Source organism: Oncorhynchus nerka, linkage group LG7, assembly GCF_034236695.1.
Source record: "Oncorhynchus nerka isolate Pitt River linkage group LG7, Oner_Uvic_2.0, whole genome shotgun sequence".
NCBI lineage: Eukaryota > Metazoa > Chordata > Actinopteri > Salmoniformes > Salmonidae > Oncorhynchus > Oncorhynchus nerka.
This window is the reverse complement of record NC_088402.1, coordinates 64279807-64300517: the sequence shown is the minus strand read 5'-3', so window position 1 is coordinate 64300517 and position 20711 is coordinate 64279807. Positions and strand designations below refer to the sequence as shown.

General features: G+C 40.1%; 1 protein-coding gene across 1 annotated transcript in view; it reads right to left on the bottom strand.

Moving 5' to 3' along the window:
• LOC115132181 (plexin A3) overlaps positions 1-20711 on the bottom strand; it is a 137545-nt gene that overhangs the window by 103111 nt on the left and 13723 nt on the right. The window contains exon 3 of the mRNA XM_029664516.2: positions 17556-17738. Within this exon, the coding sequence (XP_029520376.1) occupies positions 17556-17738 (183 nt within the window). The remainder of the gene's footprint in view (positions 1-17555; positions 17739-20711) is intronic.

Below are 20711 nucleotides of genomic sequence, written 5' to 3'. Positions count from 1 at the left end.
TGATCCCAGTGGTTTCTCCCAGACAACAACACAAAAGTTTTAATCACATCTTGAGGAGAGAGGGAGAGAGATAGGGACGTGGGGAGAGAGACGGAAAAAACAAGGGGAATCATTGGGGAATGCCAGATTTGCGTATTCCTCTATTTCCCTGGCAAGCAAATAGTAATTCATTTACCTTTAATTATGGCCTTATCAGATTTTTTGACTGTGTGTATCTGTGTCATGTCTCAAACAGCTGCCTAATGTTTCCTTTTCCAACCAATTACAATGGACAATTTACATCATTTCCCCATAACGCTCACCGCTGAAACCAACTGAGCACCAGTATTGATGAGGTTGGTTTCATGGTTACTCGTCTAGCTCCACTGTCCTATGCTGCAGACATACACAGTATTACCTTGGTGCTCAATGGAGTCATAATCCTGGCAAATCAATATAATTGATTAAGATATCTTTAAGCCATTCTTTAATAATTGGATGAGGACATACTGTCTCTCGGGGACAGATGAAGCACTGAACAATACTAACTAGACAACTAGATATAAAATGTAAAAACATAATTAAATCAATTCATGCTATTATAAGGCTTACTGCATCAGCCAGATTTGATGAGCAAACTCTTTATCTACATTTGAATAATCTGGCCAATGATGATACTACAATACCATACGTTATACATTCATAAGCTAAAGTCTAAAATGGTCACATTCAGGCAATTACTCACTCCAGTACACTTCATTTTGATTCATTTAACAATGGACTCAATCATGTCTGGATGCAAGCTGAGTTGTCTTGCTTCTGTTTCGAGGCAGATAGGCAGAGGCTAATTGGAAGGAGAGCAGAGGGCTCTCAGAACTGGGGCTGACTCAGCTCTTTGTCAAGTAAAGTGCTCTCACTCCAGTGGTAATTCTAAAGTCTCAATCTTAAATGTACTACTGTAAAGCATTTTGTTATGATTCTCTGAGTATTCACCCCTTTCCTATTCACCCCCTTCCTACGGACCAAGGTCGAGCCAAAAACAGATCCTCACAAAGGGAGGGCGGGGTCACCTGACCTAACTTCACCACCTACGTACGTAAAAACGCAGATGAGACAGACCTACGTTTCACTCTGTCTGCGTTTGTTCCTCATCTCTCTATCCCTCGCAGCCCGGATTCAATCATTACATGTTTAATATTCCTTTGACATTTCTGTCTTATTTTCATTAGCTTCTTTCATCTTTATGTAGGTGCCCTACCCTTTTGTTGGGGTCAATGTGGATTCCAGACCCAGCATCTCCTTCCCTGACTTCATCAAGACAAAGAGAGAAGAGAGAGAGAAGAGAAAGTGCAGCACAGTGGGGCTCGGGAGAATTGTAAATGTTTTCAGCATGAGGTAGCCAGCCTGTGCTAAGTCAATCCTGGTGAGGGGAGGCCTGGCTGGCCCGGTGGCTCAAGGGGAGTGTTGGACCGGTTCCCTACTGGATCCCTAATCATAAACACCGGGAAACAGAGTGGTATCTCGTGTCAAAACCAAAATGTATCAGTTGGAGTTTTCTCTATCTCTTGCTCTCATTCTGTGGCACTGATATATACTGTGCTGGCAGCGGCAAAATAAATATGATTAGGCTGCATTCCAAATCCTGGTTTGGATCTGCTACTGGTTTCTATTGTCTAAAGACATAGACAACACTTTCTCAAGATTATATAAAACTTCTGTGAAGATAAAATGAGATGTAATCTGCTTTCGAGCAAACTACATTTGTATTTAAAAGGAAACATTATTTAGCTATGTTAATTACAGTATTACGTAATTTACTCATCTTACATGAGAAACAAATGCAACAAGTAACTCATCTTATTGATGAGTGGTGATTTAATCAAGACCAAAAAAATGGTATCTAGGGGTTTCTGCTCTGACAGGAGACAGAACCCGTCCCTCTCTCTATTTGTGTCCCTTATTGCTGTACATCAGTGAGTTCTCACCTGGACAGAGAAATGGTCATAACATTAAATGACACAAAGCAGACCAACCACAAGACACGTATTTCATGTACAGTGAAATAAACATTTCAAAACACAGAGAACGAGGAAAGCTGAAACTAGGGAAAAAGCTCATATCAGAAACAGATATTATTATTTTTGTATGTTTTCACAACTGAATGAATAAAACTATTGTCATAAACCTCACCGCACCACTCCTGCTAATCCTTGTCAATTTTCAGAGGTGGTTATGATAATAGGTTGCTAAATAAAGGGCTTTAAGAAGATCTTTTCCCACTCTGCCATGAGTGTGTGAGATTTGCACCGACTTCAACGTCCTCTCCCCGTTCAAACGACTGTTCAGCCTGACAATGCCATTAGCAGTGAGAGCCTTAAATGCAATATTGGGGACAGAATTGGACACATACTGTTCGCAGCCCGTAACACCACACTGACGGTATGTCTCTTTTATCAATGCACTCTGTCATAGTGATGCTGTGAAGACAAAGACAAAGGAGGCTGAGTAGACAGGAACGGCCGTGTAGCAGCATGCTACTCTATAGAGGTGCTGGAGGAGACTGTAGTTACATAGGGGGACTGTCAACTGTCCCACAGGGAATGTGCACCCCACAATGCACTTTAAGAAAGAGCCAGTCAGGGTTGATTAAGTCCTGGGCTGACGGGGAGGGTGGGGGTGGGGAACGGAGGTTGAGGGGGACACAACCAATATGACACTGCCAGCAGGGTATGATTACACCTCATGTGAAGGCGGAAAAATCTTCTGAGGCACACTATCTTTCACACAGGCATCTGCCATGTCCTCTCTGTGTGTGCCTGGAAGTAATCAATAGTTATCGAGCAAATAAATGGAAAATAATAATTGATTTATAGAAAGGAGGAAGATGCCTTAATTTGCCATCTTCACATGATTTACAACATTAGAGGGGAAGACAAAAACACATTTCAAAAAGGATGATCACGTCATTACGAAGGTACTTAAAAAACCCAAGGTCACATTCCCCTCAGGTTCTAAAACTAAACAGTAAAAACTTGGAGGCTGTGCTGTGGATGAGGTGACGACACGCTAAAAGTGGCCATGTGGGCAAATAGACGATTAGAGCTGTGCAAACACAGGACCGGGCTAGTGGCACCGGCTCACTCATGGCTACAAAAGCATTTCCCCCACAGCGGAACACATAGCAAATCTGCTCAGCATAGATAAACCCAGACAGAACAAGACTGAGCAGCACCACAGCCCAAAAATCATCAGGCACACACAGAGGTCAAGGTGTTTTTGGTAACTGCACTGAGAAACCCTCAGTCTCTCCCTCTGTCTGGGGTGTTGATTAAAAAAACAAGCATCAGCACGGGGCTGGACTGAAGGCCTCGGCCGTGCAGAAAGTATAAAGGCTGGAAATGTAATTAACAGTAAGAGCATGAGCACCTCCACTAGCAGCTGTTTCCAACCAATGTAAATGATCAATTAAGAATGTTCCATCCTCAGATGTTCCTAGCACTAAATCTCAGCCAGGACAATTCATTTACAGCATCTAAACACGGTCAACGCTGCTGCATCTTTAGCAGAGGGAGACGAATCGCTGCACCACTATCTAATCTGGGCGCAATGGACTGGGGTCTGTCTAATTTACTGTGCAAACTACCATAAAGCAACGCTATTCAAGATGGCATGATTCATTTACAAATCCATCCCGGGCAACAATGATGAGGGCACCCGTCACATCCTGCCGCTCAGCATACTAAACACTAAACACTGCCGAGCTAACGAACTGGGGAAGCAGTGCTGAGGAAGGCCTTATTATTGTAAGGAAATAATTGTCACTTGGCTCTATCTAGCTCAAAACAAACTTGCCAATAACAGTGTATGAACCTGATCAGCATTTTGATGAGAGTATTTTCTTGTTGAAGCCATTGTCTTCCAGGGGGGGTAAATGCAATTTGCACAAAACTTTCCTTGAATGTGTTTACATGACCTTCCTGTTCTTTATGTAACAACAAACACATAAACCAGATTTGACCGTCAGTCTACATGCAGTATGTGTCTTATATAGACCTTTAGAGACTAGAATACAGACCGCCTTGTCAGGCAAATGTGAGCATCCAGCCAAACTATAAGAAGTGTCTTATCAAGAACATCACCAGTGAAGCAACAGAAGACTTAATTAAGCAGATTTTGTATGTGGCACTATTAAAGCCCATCAGACAGACAGACAGGAAGACAGACAGCCCTTTGTTTCCTCGTCATTGTGCTCCATAGAGGAGCGTTTCCTGCCTTCAACTCCAGAGACAATGGAGAGCACAATGAACAGTAATCATAGAATTATCAGAAATACAAGACTGATTCATTTGACAGATTTCAATCCCTACCCTTTTCAAGATCGTCAACAGCTAGCCTACAATTCTTCTAGCAACAATTTATATATATATAAAAATAATAATAATAATTCCATGAGGATTGTATTCAGTCTTTGGTTGTTGTCCTTTTCCTCAGAGAACCAGGGATTCCGAAAGCAACACAAACAAAAGGTGTTCGAGCTGACATTTTTAAATAGAATATCAATAGGTAGATGTGATTGCAGAAAGAATCATTAGCCCATTTATTGTTTAATACACCAAACATGACCCTATGTAGGCCTAGTCGTCATGTTTAGACCCATAAATATGAGTCAATAAACAATATCTAAATGCAATTTCTGGTTCCCAATACACACCCACCCCCTTTTTGTGGCATTCGTTTCACTGCTCAAATCAGTGTTCTAGCGAAATACCCCTCTCCCCTCCCTTTCTCTCCCTCATTCTTCAATTCGTTTATTTTTTTTCTGGGAAAATGACCTAGTTCCAGGTGCCGGGCTTAGAAAGTCGCTGAGCAAAATCCACTTTCACCTCTTGCCCTCTGAGGTCCCCGGAAACATATCCTACAATCCACTAGCAATGACATCAGACATCTGAAACGGCTGACACACCACACACTGACCTAAAACAGGATTCTGACTCAACAACAAAATGGAGGGAGAAATGGAGAACAAGCCTCCCATGAGATAAGGAGAGGCCAGTCAACCAGCCAGCCAAGCAGTACGTGAAGAGAACACATTATAGGTGTTGTGTTTGCCCTGCAGGGGAAAGGAAGGGGAGGATGGGTGAGAAGACACAATCTGGAATGGATAGCCTACTGTTCAATTCAATTGGAGGATCTGTATAAATCCATTCATGTAAACATTTGTTATCTACAATCTGGGATTGCTTACATATTCATCCCTTCAAACGTGTTTGGGGTGTTACAGACACTTAACTCCAATGTGTACAGGCTCAAATAAGCTTTAAATTGAACTGTCTGCTTGGTCATTTAGAGCAGGATTGAAGGTGGCTGTTGTTGAAATGGGCCAGTGTCTTGTGACGAGGCTTTTCCCCATCTGTCTCTTCCAGTTAGCTCGTTGCCTCCAACAGGATCCCAGAAGTTAACCAACACTAATTACCTTGGACAAACCATGTCAGTCTCAAAATATTATGTTTCCTTACTTCACGGAAAATCTAGAAAAGCAAAAAAGACGGAAATTACATGAAACAAAACATATAAAGTCCAGTGATTGTTGCTTGCCAAAATGTGGTGGTGGGCCCATTTTATAAACCCACGACTATAACCATAGGTTTGGGTCACTCTCTTGAAATATGGAGCTAGGCCTAATTAAATGAAAATAGGGTTAGATATTACTGCACTGTTGGAGCTAGGAACACCATTTCGCAACACCCGCAATACCATCTGCTAAATATGTGTATGCGACTAATAACATTTGATTTGATAAAGGGAGAGTTACCTCTTTGGCCCAACTATGTAACGGATAGCTTGTTTAATAATGTACGATTCCTCCTCTTTCTGTATTCTGTCCTTGGTAGAAGCCTTGTCCAATGATGTTTTCTTATGAGACAGTCTGTCTGGACACACTCGTCACAAAAAGGAATGGCTGACCAATAAGACATTCCACAACAGTAGCAGAGATGTAACTTGGCCAAGAATCAGGCCCATGTCATTCTGTACCACACTGTAAATTCTGCCCAAATCTGCCAAATTCCAGCCTTGCTAAAGAAGCCCCAGTGTATCGCACCCAATGGAATTTGGGAGAAATGTTGTCAGTAGTTCATTGAATAAAACAAAAAATAATAATTTTACCCAATCACATACCTATAAAATGGTAAAACCAGAGAAACGGATCATTTTGCAGTGGTCTCTTCATTTTTTCCAGAGCTGTATGTGAAGGTTTGAGCTACCCTGTCACGATCCACAATAGGGTCTGTATTGAGGACTGGTGAGAGTGAATAGGGTCAGTGTTGGTCAGGGGGAAAACCGGTTTGTTATGTGTAGTAGTATCATGCAGGTCACAGACACAGAGCTCTTCTTTGTTGGCCTCTTTATTAAATAACTCATCTCTAATCGTCCCATGTGAGGAGGGTAACATTTCCAGGGAAATTTCAAGAGACCCCTCAATAAAAACAAAAAATAAAAACAGAGTGTTCATTGAAGGTACCTTCATTTAAGTGCTAGGCTCTTAACTCAGGACTCTCGTTTGCCAAGAAATTTCACACACATGCTGCGACTTAACCGGCGCCATTCTTGTTTACAGGAAAACAGCAACGTGGGTAGTGGAGAGTTGTTAATAGTTAATGACAAATGAATAATGGTGTCCGTCTTAAACACTGTACATAACTACAGTGAATCTACAAAAGTATGAACATATTAAAACAGTATGATAGGAGGAGAGTCTGGGCCTCTAAAACTCTAAAAAAAACCATGCATGCAATAACAGCATGCCTTCTCCTTCGTCAACATAATACATCTTCACTCATGACCTTTCATCGTTCTTTGGGAGTCCAGAAACAGCAGGGAGTTGATGTGGGGCCATAGAGGAAGACGAATGATAAACCTGCTGGATCATTTCCCCAGCAGACTCCCAAGGTTAGTTCCAGCCTGATGCTAGAGCCTGCAGTCAGAGAACGAGAGACAGCAGGACAGCAGTGGAATGATCAAATGTGCCAGGCAGGCAAAGCCAGGCTTTGCAGCTACGTCGCATTTTGACCAACTGAAAAATGACACATCATTTTCTTATCGAAATTTCAGAAACTGTTCTGGTTCCCGACGGAATAGCCTGCACAGTAGTAAAGATGAAGTGAAATGTTTCCTTGCTACAGAGGCCAGCTACTGAATCACGAGGAGGGAGGCAGGAGCACTGGGCCTTTATAGCAGACAGCCAGACACAGGTGCTTAAGTGCTAAACACCCTGCATTTACGACGGTGGCAGCACTGACCTTAAATGAAGTTATGAGTGGTAAGCCATTAAATTATAAAAAGAAAATGCCCAGACGAGGGCTTATCCAAGAGGGACAGAGTCGGGCTTCCTGCCCAAAGGGGCGTAATCCCAAAACACAACACACAAGCACTTACTGTACCTGTGTCAGATAGGTCAGAGGGGTAAAACAATTATTCTCGACAAGCACATAAAAACAACAACCATAAACACATACAGTAGCAGTAGTAGAAGCATGCACACAGTAGTGAGCAATGTCATGGCAGTGAACGAATGACATTCTTATTTTTCACCATGACAATCTTTTTTTGGGGGGGGGGGGCAGGGTCCTCAACTCTGTAACCCTTTTATGTTCCAATTACAGTACATGGATTCTTGTCATAACATACATTCCCATATTCCAAGTATGGCGTAAAAAATGGCCACTTTGTGACACCCCCTTTGTTCTTCCATCAGCAACATCGCTTCATCACAACAAGTTGTCGGCACACATTTAGGACGGAAGGAAAGATCAGCAGAGAGAATGGGATACACATCTGGAAGCTATTTCCCCCACCATGTGTAAAACTCTCTACTGTTTAACAGCTCTCCCCTCCCCATTCTCACCACCATAGCAGCGACATCCCTCTCTGGTTCTCCCTATCCCCGTGCTCCCGTCAAACAGAACAACAGCTCACTCTGGACATGGCAAAGCAGATAGGAACAGCTGTGTGGTGGTCTACTACTAGTCTGCTACTCGGGTGTTGGGTAATCAGTCTACTTGGGCAACAGAGAGCTTGTTTACAATGAAGGTATGTCGTATAGACATGGACTCTGGGACTGAGGCATCGACAAAAAGGCTGAGGATCTGATGAATCTCTAGTTCATGAATAGATTCTGAGGATCTGATGAATCTCTAGTTCATGAATAGATTCTGAGGATCTGATGAATCTCTAGTTCATGAATAGATTCTGAGGATCTAAGGGCTCAGACAAACCAATAGAGTACTTAGCAACTCTGAACGGAATTTGCAAACCGAGTGCGCAACGATTTTACAAGTAGAATCGGGTGAAATGTCGGCAGTCAGACGTCTATAGTGGGTGGTCCCTAAAACACAGCACTCTGAACGATCGGCAGACAAAAGCTAGATCCATATTCGGTGCGATGTGTGCGAGCCTTAAAACCTGTCCCTTGGAAAGGCTGAGTGCTTAGCTATGTCAATAACTCACCAACCATACGTTTGTGAGACAATGCTTGAATGGCTCGACAACCTTGACAAGGTCAATGAACAGCAGCACAAGCGCAGGAAATAATCCTTAACCATAAGAACATTTTCCAAACAGAATGAAAAGCATCAAAAGTGAAAATGTACAGCTTGGTAGAAAACAACGCCTTTCCACACAAGAACGACATGACAGAGATGTGGTAGGAAAAACGCTTGAGAACACTCCCATTCATGTGATACAGAGTAGACACTTCAGCAACACTCCCCTTAAAACAACACATGGAGAACAATGGACCCTGCTCTCCAGACACAACATCACTCAGCCTTGTTCTGGACCGGGGGATTTACAGCAAACAGATTTCCCCATGATCAAACCTGTCGTGGGCTGGGAAGGCTCGTAAATCTAGGCCCTGGCCTGCTCCACAGACCATTCACCCAACACTGATTTATACTGAAGAATTAGCTCCCATACCAATTTGAGGCTGACGCCAGATGCAGGGAGAATGGAACAGGAGACATTGGGATGCAGACCATGTCATTTAGATTAACACCTGACCTGCTTTACTTGTCTACTGCTGTAGATATAAACTGTTATAAGTCATCTTTAGGATGGTGGGCTCTGCTTGAACATCCTATGGATTGCCAGTGCTGTAAAATGTTGAAGCTCTATAATATACTGTAGTAAATGTCTTCGCTTGTGGCAGTATTTCTTATTGAGTCCCAGCTATTCAATATTTCCAGTATCATAAAAAACCAACATCAAAACAAACCATTGCTTGGCATCTAATATTAAAACAACGTATTCAATATTGAAAACGGTTGAAGAAACTTGATTCTTGTCGCATTTATCCCCTACGGAAGACGAGACAAGACGACTAGCATTCGGAAAAATAGGCCAGTTTATTCACACACACACTCGATCGCATGCGCTCGCACACACACACACACACACACACACCAGCAGTGGCACCACACCAACATAAGCAATAAAATATACCTGAGAACCTTGGTCTCATACACAGCCTGTTGCTTACTCACAGACTATGTAATCCAGAAAGGCCTTTTTCTATTTCAGCAGTAATATATTTCTCAGCCTCCTCCACAGTGGTGATGGGAATATGAGGTGTACTTGGACAAAATGAAAGAGAGAAAATGATGCAACCAACCACTGCTGCATTAATGATACTCTATTGTCTACATTTCAATACTTTTTTCAAACTGTTGATTACATTACAGTTGTTTCAGCTGAATGCATCTTGCTCAGTGTCACAGTGTAAGTATCCAATAGTGTGTAATAGAATTAGCAGAATCCCAAACAAATACACAGCTGTTCATTACCTACACAAGAGTACAGGTGCAAAATCAAATCAGTCGGATGCAATCATCATTCATTCATAATTATAACTTTACAGTAATTCTTGCCTGAAAGTATCATCTTACAAATCAATACAAATACGTTAAAAGCAGTGCTCAGTTCGGTTCTCGCCACTTAAAATATTTCATATTTTCATAATAGCCTATTCTCAGTTACCGTAGATCTAATGTTGGTTCCTCATTCCTACAGATGTCATTGTATCCCAGTGAAAGCCATTGGTAGGCAGCCGGAAACAGGAAGTACTGGGGCTCATGGGTGATTTCCACATGGCTCCAGAAAGCAGCTTGTGTTCTCTATTCTTTTGCCAAAACAAACAAGCCATTCTGAGAGGAAATATGGTGCAATTATACAGCCTCCTCCTTCATTCTCTAGCTCCCGGTTATGGCAGGTAGTCTAACACTTCACACTGACATACAACAAGTTCTCTCTCAAAGCAGCATTTCACTGGCATAACAAAAAACATAACATCCACAGGATGAAACGTGCAATATCCACTTTCTGCTAACCTTTTACTGCAGTGGGCTAAATCAGGGTCACACAGAGTGTTCCTTGGTAGTCTTAAACAAATCTACTGTGAAACCAAAGTATACACCTCACACACATGGTTATGGGCTTTAAAAAAGAAGACACCTGTGCCATGTCCGATATAGAGTTGAAATGTATTATTATTTTGAGTTTGCATCCCAATGTTACACTTTATATTCATCACAGAAGACTGAAATACAACAAAACTGTTTAACATAGAAACACCAGATTCTCTGCCTTTTTTCAACATCATTTTCATCATCATCTCCAGCACAATACCAGTGTCTACATATGTGAAAATGGAGCATTTCTATATTTTGTAGAAGAAAAAATATATAATTATATAATTAAAAAGTTACGTTTCTTGCTCCCCCATGGGAAAGGAACTTAAAAACAGTGATTTTAAAACACTATGAGATTTGCAGTGTATTGTGGAGCAAGATAATACCCTCCCCTCTGGCTAGAAACTATTTGCAGGTTTGGAAATCACTGTTTTTCATACTTTTTAATCCTACCCTGTGATGTCACAGAGAAGCATTTTTTAGGAACTTTCTTCTTCTCTTTTTAACCACAGATCATAGAAATGCCCCATTTTCAAATTTGTAGACACTGGTATGGTGCTGGAGATAATGAATATGAGGTTGAAAAGTGGCAGATTTGCCCTTTAACTAGAACTGTGATGCAACCTATCTATTTGGTTTCTTTGAGGAAAATACAGTGAGCTTAACACCAAAGCAGCCAGTGGCTGGTGGGAATAAGCCCTTTTAGATTGTGTGAAAATGTTACTTCCCTGCCCGAGCTTGGCCTCTGCAGTCTCCTGCTTTTTCTTTCGCAATAATACATGGTCATGCGCCCCTAAAACATGATTCACTCACAAATTCAAACCTCAACCCACTAAAAATGTGTGTTTGCAAATAATGGAGTTACAGTTTTTTAATACACCTAATTAATTCATGACGATGATCTATCTGCATTTAAGACAAGTGTATTAAAGTGGCAAAAAAAGCAGCATCTTTAAAAACTTGAAATGGGAAAATGTGCAGAGAGATGATCATAAATGTCTCGCTTTATTATTATTAAGGAAATAAACATATTAGGTACAGAATCCTCTTGACAGACACTGTCATCAGTATGGGCTAAATACTGCAAACTCTGTTTGTAGGCATAGCCTTGTGACCCAGTCATTTTAGCAACAAGCAAGCAGATGGAGGTAGGGAATATATTGAAACATGCATCAACAGGAGACCTCATAAATAACTGAAATAGAAAACAAAACACGAGACCACTCTCCAAGGAGAAGAGATTCTAACTAAACCCGTGCTTTTCAGTGTGTATGTGAGCACAGTTTAATTTCTCATCTGGGAATAGGATGGCAAGAATACAGAACTGGGGTGTAATTAATTTTCTGTATGAAGCATTATAATTACTGTGTCGAGTGAAAAGTAGCAAAGTCAGCCTCTACATCCTGCCCAACATCTCGTCTAACATTAGATGCTCACTGTCAACTGCAAGTAAATCCTGTAAAAATAAACACAACAGACCTCCCATTTAACATACACAACAAGGACGAGGGACTGTGGCATTTATAATAGAATGATTATTGATTCCAATAAAAACATGATCTTACGTTTGAACTATAAAGATTTCTTCTCATCCAATCTCAAGCTATTATGTCAAATGCAGAGCACAGACTAAATGAATTGATGCTCAAAGATAGAAGGATAGTTTTAACCCAAAGGAAAACTAGAGGAGGGATGAGAGATATTGGAGTTGGCTGGGCAGGAAAGTAAGAGGATCATTTCTCAGAAGCACCATTTGGAATACTGTTATTGTTCTAGGCAGTGGGTACAGAGGGCAGAGTGAGTCATGGGGTGTTTTTTATTTTAACGTAACATTGCGGGGGTAGACCATGATTCTCTCTGGTAGGGTGCAAAACTACATTCTCCTGTCCACAAAAACAATGGAGGGTGACTGAAATAGCATCATACAGTAGGTATCCCTCTCCCAGTCATCGTCACATTTAGTGGAGGTATCATTATGTCATTAAGTCCAAAATGAATTCAAAATCAGTGGTCACCAACCGGTCGATGGATCATTTCTGTACAAAAGCCAACTATGAAGGCTAAAGGCTTGCACTCCTTTTTTTGATGTTGCGCTGTTAGTGGTAGGTACACTTGATTCAGAAGCCCTACACACCAGGTAGGCAAAATGTTACTATTTTGAACCATTTCATTTGCAGCTCATCGTGTCTATTTTAATATCGAGGAGTTTTTCACTTTCTCTGGTTATAGGAGCAACATGAATTTGTGCTTGAGGCAGATGTGGTGCAACTCGAGTGTCGCCATCAGGTGGTAGATGGTGTCCCATCTCTCTGGTCAGTCTCACTAGAAGGAAAGGAAGGAGAGAGCATGGACCGTGAGAGGTGGACCCTCTGCTGCTCTCTCCCTCAATCCGCTGAGACTAATGCTGTGTTTAAAACAACTGGGAACTCGGAACTCGTAAATCTCAGACATCAGTGCGTTCAAGTCAGTGAACAACAAGTCAGAAAGTCAGAGCTCTAGAAAGATGCCCGAGTTTTCAAGATGGATGGCCATTAAAAACGAGATCCAACTGGGGAAAATCGTTTTGAACGGTCATCCAACTTGAAAACTCAGGCATCTTTCTAGAGCTCCGACCTGAAGTTCACTGACGTCATGACTTGACCTCGTTTTTTCCGAGGTCCCATTTGTCTTGAAAGCACCATGACCATCAGATGCAGGTATCGTCAGTTCAGTAAAATAAAAAAGCCAATTATTATCAAATCAGCTGTACCTTGTAAGTGCTACACCAACTGATCTATTTTGTTATCAAAGCTCAAGTTTTGGAATATAATATAGACTGAGAAGAACAATATTGGCAGGCCATGCATATAGCCAACATTCTGATGTATTCCCTCATTCCTACAGAACTGTTTTTATTAGGTTAATGTTACATTTTTTAAGTATTGTTTTCAAATAAATCTGAGCAGTAGATCTCGGTTTGCCTTTTGACATCAAAAGTGATCTTGACTCAGAAAAGGTTGGTGACCACTATTCTAGATGGTATTTCAATAAGTATTTTTACAGTTAGACAGTTATGAAAGCACAAAATCCATTTTTTAAATTAATCCTAGACGTCACTGGTTAGTGATTATAATAGAGGTTGAATGATTATGATTTTTCAACGCCGATACTGATACCGATTATTGGAGGACCAAAAAAAAGCCGATACCGATTAATCGGACGATTATTTTTATTTATTTGTAATAATGACAATTACAACAATATTGAATGAACACTTATTTTAACTTAATATAATACATCAATAGAATCAATTTAGCCTCAAATAAATAATGAAACATGTTCAATTTGGTTTAAATAATGCAAAAACAAAGTGTTGGAGAAGAAAGTAAAAGTGCAATATGTGCTATGTAAGAAAGCTAACGTTTAAGTTCCTTGCTCAGAACATGAGAACAAGTGAAAGCTGGTGGTTCCTTTTAACATGAGTCTTCAATATTCCCAGGTAAGAAGTTTTAGGTTGTAGTTATTATAGGATTATTTCTCTCTATACCATTTGTATTTCATATACCTTTGACTATTGGATGTTCTTATATGCACTTTAGTATTGCCAGTGTAACAGTATAGCTTCTGTCCCTCTCCTCGCTCCTCCCTTGTCTCGAACCAGCAACACAACAACAGCCATCATCGAAGCAGCGTTACCCATGCAGAGCAAGGGGAACAACTACTAGAAGGCTCAGAGCGAGTGACGTTTGAAACGCTATTAGCGCGTGCTAACTAGCTAGCCATTTCACTTCGGTTACACCAGCCTCATCTTGGGAGTTGATAGGCTTGAAGTCATAAACAGCGCAATGCTTGACGCACAACGAAGAGCTGCTGGCAAAACACACTAAAGTGCTGTTTGAATGAATGTTTACGTGCCTGCTTCTGCCTACCACCGCTCAGTCAGATACTTAGATACTTGTATGCTCAGTCAGATTATATGCAACGCAGGACACGCTAGATAATATCTAGTAATATCATCAACCATGTGTAGTTAACTAGTGATTATGATTGATAGTTTTTTATAAGATAAGTTTAATGCCAGCTAGCAACATACCTTGGCTTACTGCATTCGCGTAACAGGCAGTCTCCTTGTGGAGTGCAACGAGAGAGAGGCAGGTCATCATTGCGTTGGACTAGTTAACTGTAAGGTTGCAAGAGTGGTTCCCCCGAGCTGACAAGGTGAAAATCTGTCGTTCTGCCCCTGAACAAGGCAGTTAACCCACCGTTCCTAGGCCGTCATTGAAAATAAGAATGTGTTCTTAACTGACTTGCCTAGTTAAATAAAGGTATAAAAATATTAATAATAAAAATAATTACAAAAATCGGCAAATCGGCACCCAAAAATACCAATTTCCGATTGTTATGAAAACTTGAAATTGGCCCTAATTAATCGGCCATTCCAATTAATCGGTCGACCTCTAATCACCATGCACTCTTCTACCACTCCGTTTCCCTGCCAGTCTGAGGTTCACATACTGATTACAAACCACAGATCCACATGAGGGGATGTGATCAAAAATTGCCATACATACGTGTATATCAATCAAAAAGGCTATAATGCATAACACATAGAACTACAATGAATTCAATAGACTAATAATAATGATCCATCTATAGAGTTCATGTCATTAGTCAAGACCCACTAAGGTTTTTCTTTTTCAGAAATGAAGTGCAACTGGGGCAGAGATTTCCTCAAATAAATGTATACTTTTTGAGGTGGCGTTGAATATAAACTACCCAGCATTTAAACCCAGTGGGTCTCACTGCTGATGATGTTCATCTATTTTAAATGACAGAGCAGCGATGATAGCTTGTGTCAACACAAAATAAATCTGTGCAGAAGAAGAAGGAGGCTGGGCATATACTACCGCCAACTCAAGTCAGAAAGGCCATATCTATACAACACAAAGTCCCAAACTAGAGAGACATCATTGATTTCCATAAAGCTTTTATAGACTCAACTGAGAAAAGACCTCCATGGCTTCCACTAGCAAAGTCATGGAATAGTCAGTCCTGTTTTTGACAGAACAAGCATTCTACATCAAGCAAATAAAGGTGAAATAAAAATACAAATAAAAACAACAAACTGTGAACCATCATATTCATGCATAAAATACCTAATAATGAAGGGAAAGCATTGTAATTTTGAATTTTGTAAAGTTAGTGTGGGTGAGGTGGAAAAGGGATTCATGTCCATCAATAATGACAAACCACCTGGTATTGACAAATTAGATGGAAAGCTACTGAGCATGTAGTGGACTATATTGCCACTCCTATATGTCATATCTTGAATCTGAGTCTGGAGAAAAAAAATTGTCCTCAGACCTGGAAGGAAGCCAAAGTAATTCCACTACCAAGAATGGTAAAGCGCCCTTTACTGGTTCTAACAACCGACCATTCAGCTTATTGACTCTTAGCAAAAACATTGTGTTTGACCAGATACAATGCTATTTCTCTGTAAACAAATTGACAACAGACGATCAGCATGCTTATAGAGAAAGGCAATCAACATGTACTGCACTGACAGAAACTAATGATCATTGGTTGAAAGAAATTGATAACAAAAAGATGACTGATGATTGTGGGAGCTGTATTGTTAGATTTCAGTGCAGCCTTTAATGTGATAAGCTGTTATTGAAAAAACATGTGGCTTATGTGTTACCTCTGCCATATAGTGTATTCAAGAGCTATCTATCTAACAGAACAGAGAAGGTTTTCTTTAAATGACACTTCTCTAATGTTAAACATGTAAAGTGTGGTGTACTGCAGGGAAGCTCTCTTGGTCCTCGATTCAACATTATACATGTCAGCAACCACAGCTGGTGAAATCACTGCAACCATAAACAAAGAGTTGCAGTCAGATTTAGAATGGGTGGCCAGTAATAAACTAGTCCTGATCATCTCTAAATCTAAAATAATTATACTTGGTACAAATAATTTCCTAAGTTATAGACCTCAGCTGAATCTTATAATGAATAACCTGGCTGTTGGGCAAGTTGAGTAGACTAAATTACTTGGTGTTCCCTTGGATTGTAAACTGTCATGGTCAAATCATATTGATTTAATGAATGTAAAATGGGGAGAGGTCTGTCCTTGATAAAGAGATGCTCTGCTTTTTTGACACCACACTCCACAAAGCAAGTCCTACAGGCTCTAGTTTTATATTATCTTGATTATTGCCCAGGCATATGGTCAGGTGCTGCAAAGAAGGACCTAGAAAAACACCAGCTGGCCAAGAAAAGAGTGGAACGTCTTACTCCACTGTAATCAGAGGGCTAATATCAATACTATGTATGCCAGTCTCCCTTGGGGAGAGACTGACTGCATCGCTTCTTGTTTTTATAAGAAACATTCATGTGTTGAAAATTCCAAATTGTTTGCATAGTCAACTTGCACACAACACTGACACACACACTTATCCCACCAGACATGCCACCAGGGGTCTTTTCACAGTCTGCAAATCCAGAACCAGTTCAAGGAAACGTACAGTATTATTATAGAGCCATGATTGCATTGAACTCCCTTCCATCTCCTATTGTTCAAGTGAACAGCAACCTGGCTTTAAAAAACAGATAAAGCAACACCTCGCAGCACAACGCCTCACTAGATATTTTGTGTGTATGTACTGACAGATGCTACAGAATGTAAATCTAATATATGAAAATGTTCCTGATAAATGGTCAGGATAAATGTAGGCCTAAAATAATAGGCCTCTCTGCGTTTTTTCTCTCTCTGTGTTTTACATGTATGCAGTTCTGTCCTTAAGCTGTTCTTGTCTATTAATGTTCTGTATTATGTCATATTTCATGTTTTGTGTGGACCCCAGGAAGAGTAGCTGCTGCTATCACAACAGCTAATGGAGATCCTAATAAAATACCCCTAAAAAATACCAATGTGCTACAAATATTGAATCACATTCAAAAATAAATCAGACAAAACGGTTGGTGTTTGGTGAAATCCCATCTCTGCCTCCAACACCAGAGCTCCCCCAGGCCTTCACCTTTTAAGCATTTATGTAAAGAATTCTAACACAGCTACCGGGGGAATAATTGATTGGCCCAACTGAACAGAAAGAATCAGAATTTCTCTCTTTACCTTTTTGAGGTGTCCGCTGCGGGTTCCCACAAACACCACTGAGTGGTCTCCATAGGTGTAGGCTGCTACTGCTCCCATGCCATCTACGCGGTCGTCATACAGAGGGGTCCCCTCTATCACCCGTAGACCCCCCAAAGGCTGGTTCAACACCAGCCCACAGAAATCATCTCCAATCTGCTTTGGCTGCAAAACAAAACAAGAAGGGGACAATGTTCAGAATGTATCAAGGTATTGGATCAAATGTAGCCTATTTACTAATTTGGGACCTGGAATAAACAAAACGGTAATAGATTTTGGGAGCTTTCACTACACACCTCTAGGGGTACACAAAGGAAAATGACAATGCAATTAATTATAAAGATAAGAAATTTAATAAGAAATACCCCTCTGAACACAGGTGACATTTGTGGCATGTTAAATACAGATATTTATTTTTGTTCCGAAAGCTACACACTGGGCACAGACTTGTTCAACATCTAGTTTTGATTTACATTTGGTTGTCAACTAACGATAATTCAACGTGAAATCAACCAACAAATGTAACGTATGGTGAAAAATATATGAAATTAATCACTTTTTTCAAATCCAATCAGTTTTCCACATTGATTCAACATCATCACATTGAATATTTTGGTTGAAATAATATGGAAACAATGTTGATTCAACCATTTTTTGCCCAGTGGGTAGGCTGGCCATGTCAGTCTGAAACATGCCGGTGTGGGAGGAGCAAACGGTTGTTGATGAGCCTTTATGAAGGATAAATATATCAAACAAGGCCTGTGCCAGACTCTGGCACGCACACTCTCAATAAGAGGTCATGGGCTATCGCTGTGCATGAGAAGGGGCTGATAATGCAGATGAAGCAGGCCATCATTTATCAAAAAGACCCCATTTGCATCAGCTATGGGGAGCCCTGTTCCTCCTAATAAAAACATCCCCCGCAATCCTAAAGGGATCCAGGTCAGCTACTGATGCTTGTTGTTCTCCTCTCCATCTGCCTTGCTCTGCCCTAAAAACTAACGAGGTGAGTTTGGATGGGGGTGGAGTGCCCTCAGACATTATAAATGTACAGTACAGTTATGGGAGCAGCTCATCAACTGTTCCTGATTTCAATCCTTGAGACAGGTACCCGAATAAGATGCATTATTTTAAATATCCTGTTGTATTTAAATGGGTCACAACTTAACTGTATGTTTTATGAGATCCCTCGGGAAGCTGCGAAACAAATAAATGATACTGTAATACAGTGTTTTGACTGGAGTCAGCTTCATTTGACATAACCTTCTAAAGAGAACATTTTCAGAATTTTTTATCCCAGATAGTTACTGTAACATACATTTTTCAATTTTTCAAACATTGTATAGATCAGCAGGGATTTTTCATTCTGCAAAAAAATATCTGGATGGTAAAAATACCAAAATAGTCGTCATAGCGTCATTAAGGTGGAGAGTTGTTAAGATATCATAGGCCTAGAATGGGTTCGCAAGCCTGTTAAGGCTAGGAACCAAACCCTAATAGGGTTTTTTCTTCTCTTAATCATATCATAATCAACTTTTACCAGTTGAATGTAGACACACACAACAAAAATTGTATTACAATCAAGGATTGGAACTGTTTCAGGAAAAAAAAATTGAGGAACAGAACCCGAACCGAAAACAAAAGTGATCTATACTGTTCCGGAAGAGAACCGTTATACTAAAAGCATGGGACCGGTTAATAACATTCCTTTACATTTCGGGCCTTTTCTTCCAGTCCCACAGAAATCGTAACAAAGCGCCTATGCAAAGCCCCAACTCCGTCACTAAGAAACATATTACTGCATCTGCCTTCCAGCTGGAAATCTTTGCCAGTGGGTGTGCGTAGGCTACCTGCCCCTCCCCTCCCCTCTGAAGCATAGGTTACTGTAGCCTACTGATGATGTCACAACCATAATTCAGAAATTAGGGAGCTATTTAATTAGAGAAGAAAGGATTTATTTTTTCAATGCTAGTTAAGGATACTATAGTTATCACGTTTTACATTGGATTTATTAACTACAATCAGGTAAGTTAGCCTATTGGCAGGTAGCCTAGTGGTTAGAGCGTTGGAATAGTAATCGAAAGATTGCAAGATTGAATCCCAGGAAAAAAAGAAAGAAATGATCTCACTCCAATACATTTTTATAGAAAGTTAGCAAAAATAGATAAGATCTTGCTACCATGGAAAGGAAAATACCTGTCTATTTGTGGAAAAATCACCCTGATTAAATATTTAGTCATATCACAGTTGACCTATTTGCTTATGGTTTTGCCTACACCTAGTGACCTGCTTTTTAAATTATATGAACATAAAATATGACATTTTATTTGGAACGGCAAGCCAGATAAAATTAAAAGGGCCTATTTATATAACGAATATGAATTTGTGATAAAATATTAAAGCATTAGACCTCTCACTAAAGGCATCAGTCATTCAAAAGTTATACTTAAATCCAAACTAGTTCTCTAGTAAATTGGTACGAATGTCTCATCCTATGTTCAAGAAGGGCCTTCTTCCCTTTATTCAGATTACACCGGCCCACTTTCGATTGTTTGAAAAGGAAATAATCTCCAAAATATCTTTCTTTTTTAAACAATCCTTAGAAAGTTGGTTGCAATTTCAGTTTAATCCACCTGAAAAGACAGAACAAATAATACAACAAATATTGTGGTTAAATTCAAATATACTAATTGATTTTTTTTAAAATGTATTTTCGAAGAAATTTTTAAAAAAGGTATAATTTTTGTGAATGATATCATAAATAGGATTGGTGGAGTTATGTCACACATGCAGCTAACACAGACATATGGAAATGTGTGCTCTACCCAAAATTACAACCAATTAATTGCAGCACTACCACAAAAATGGAAGAGGCAAGTAGAAGGGGAAAAAAGTAAGGAACTTGTATGACGGCCCTGTATTAAAGAACATAAATGGTTAAAGAAAAGTGTGATAAATAAAAACATATACCAATTTGATTTAAGGACCAAAAAACTGACAGCTGTGCCATTTAAATTGCAAAATAGTTGGAAAGAGATTTTCGATGTACCCATTCCATGGCACATGGTTTATGAATTGATACACAAAACAACGCCGGATGCAAAACTTCTAATGTTTCAATTTAAATTACTATACAAA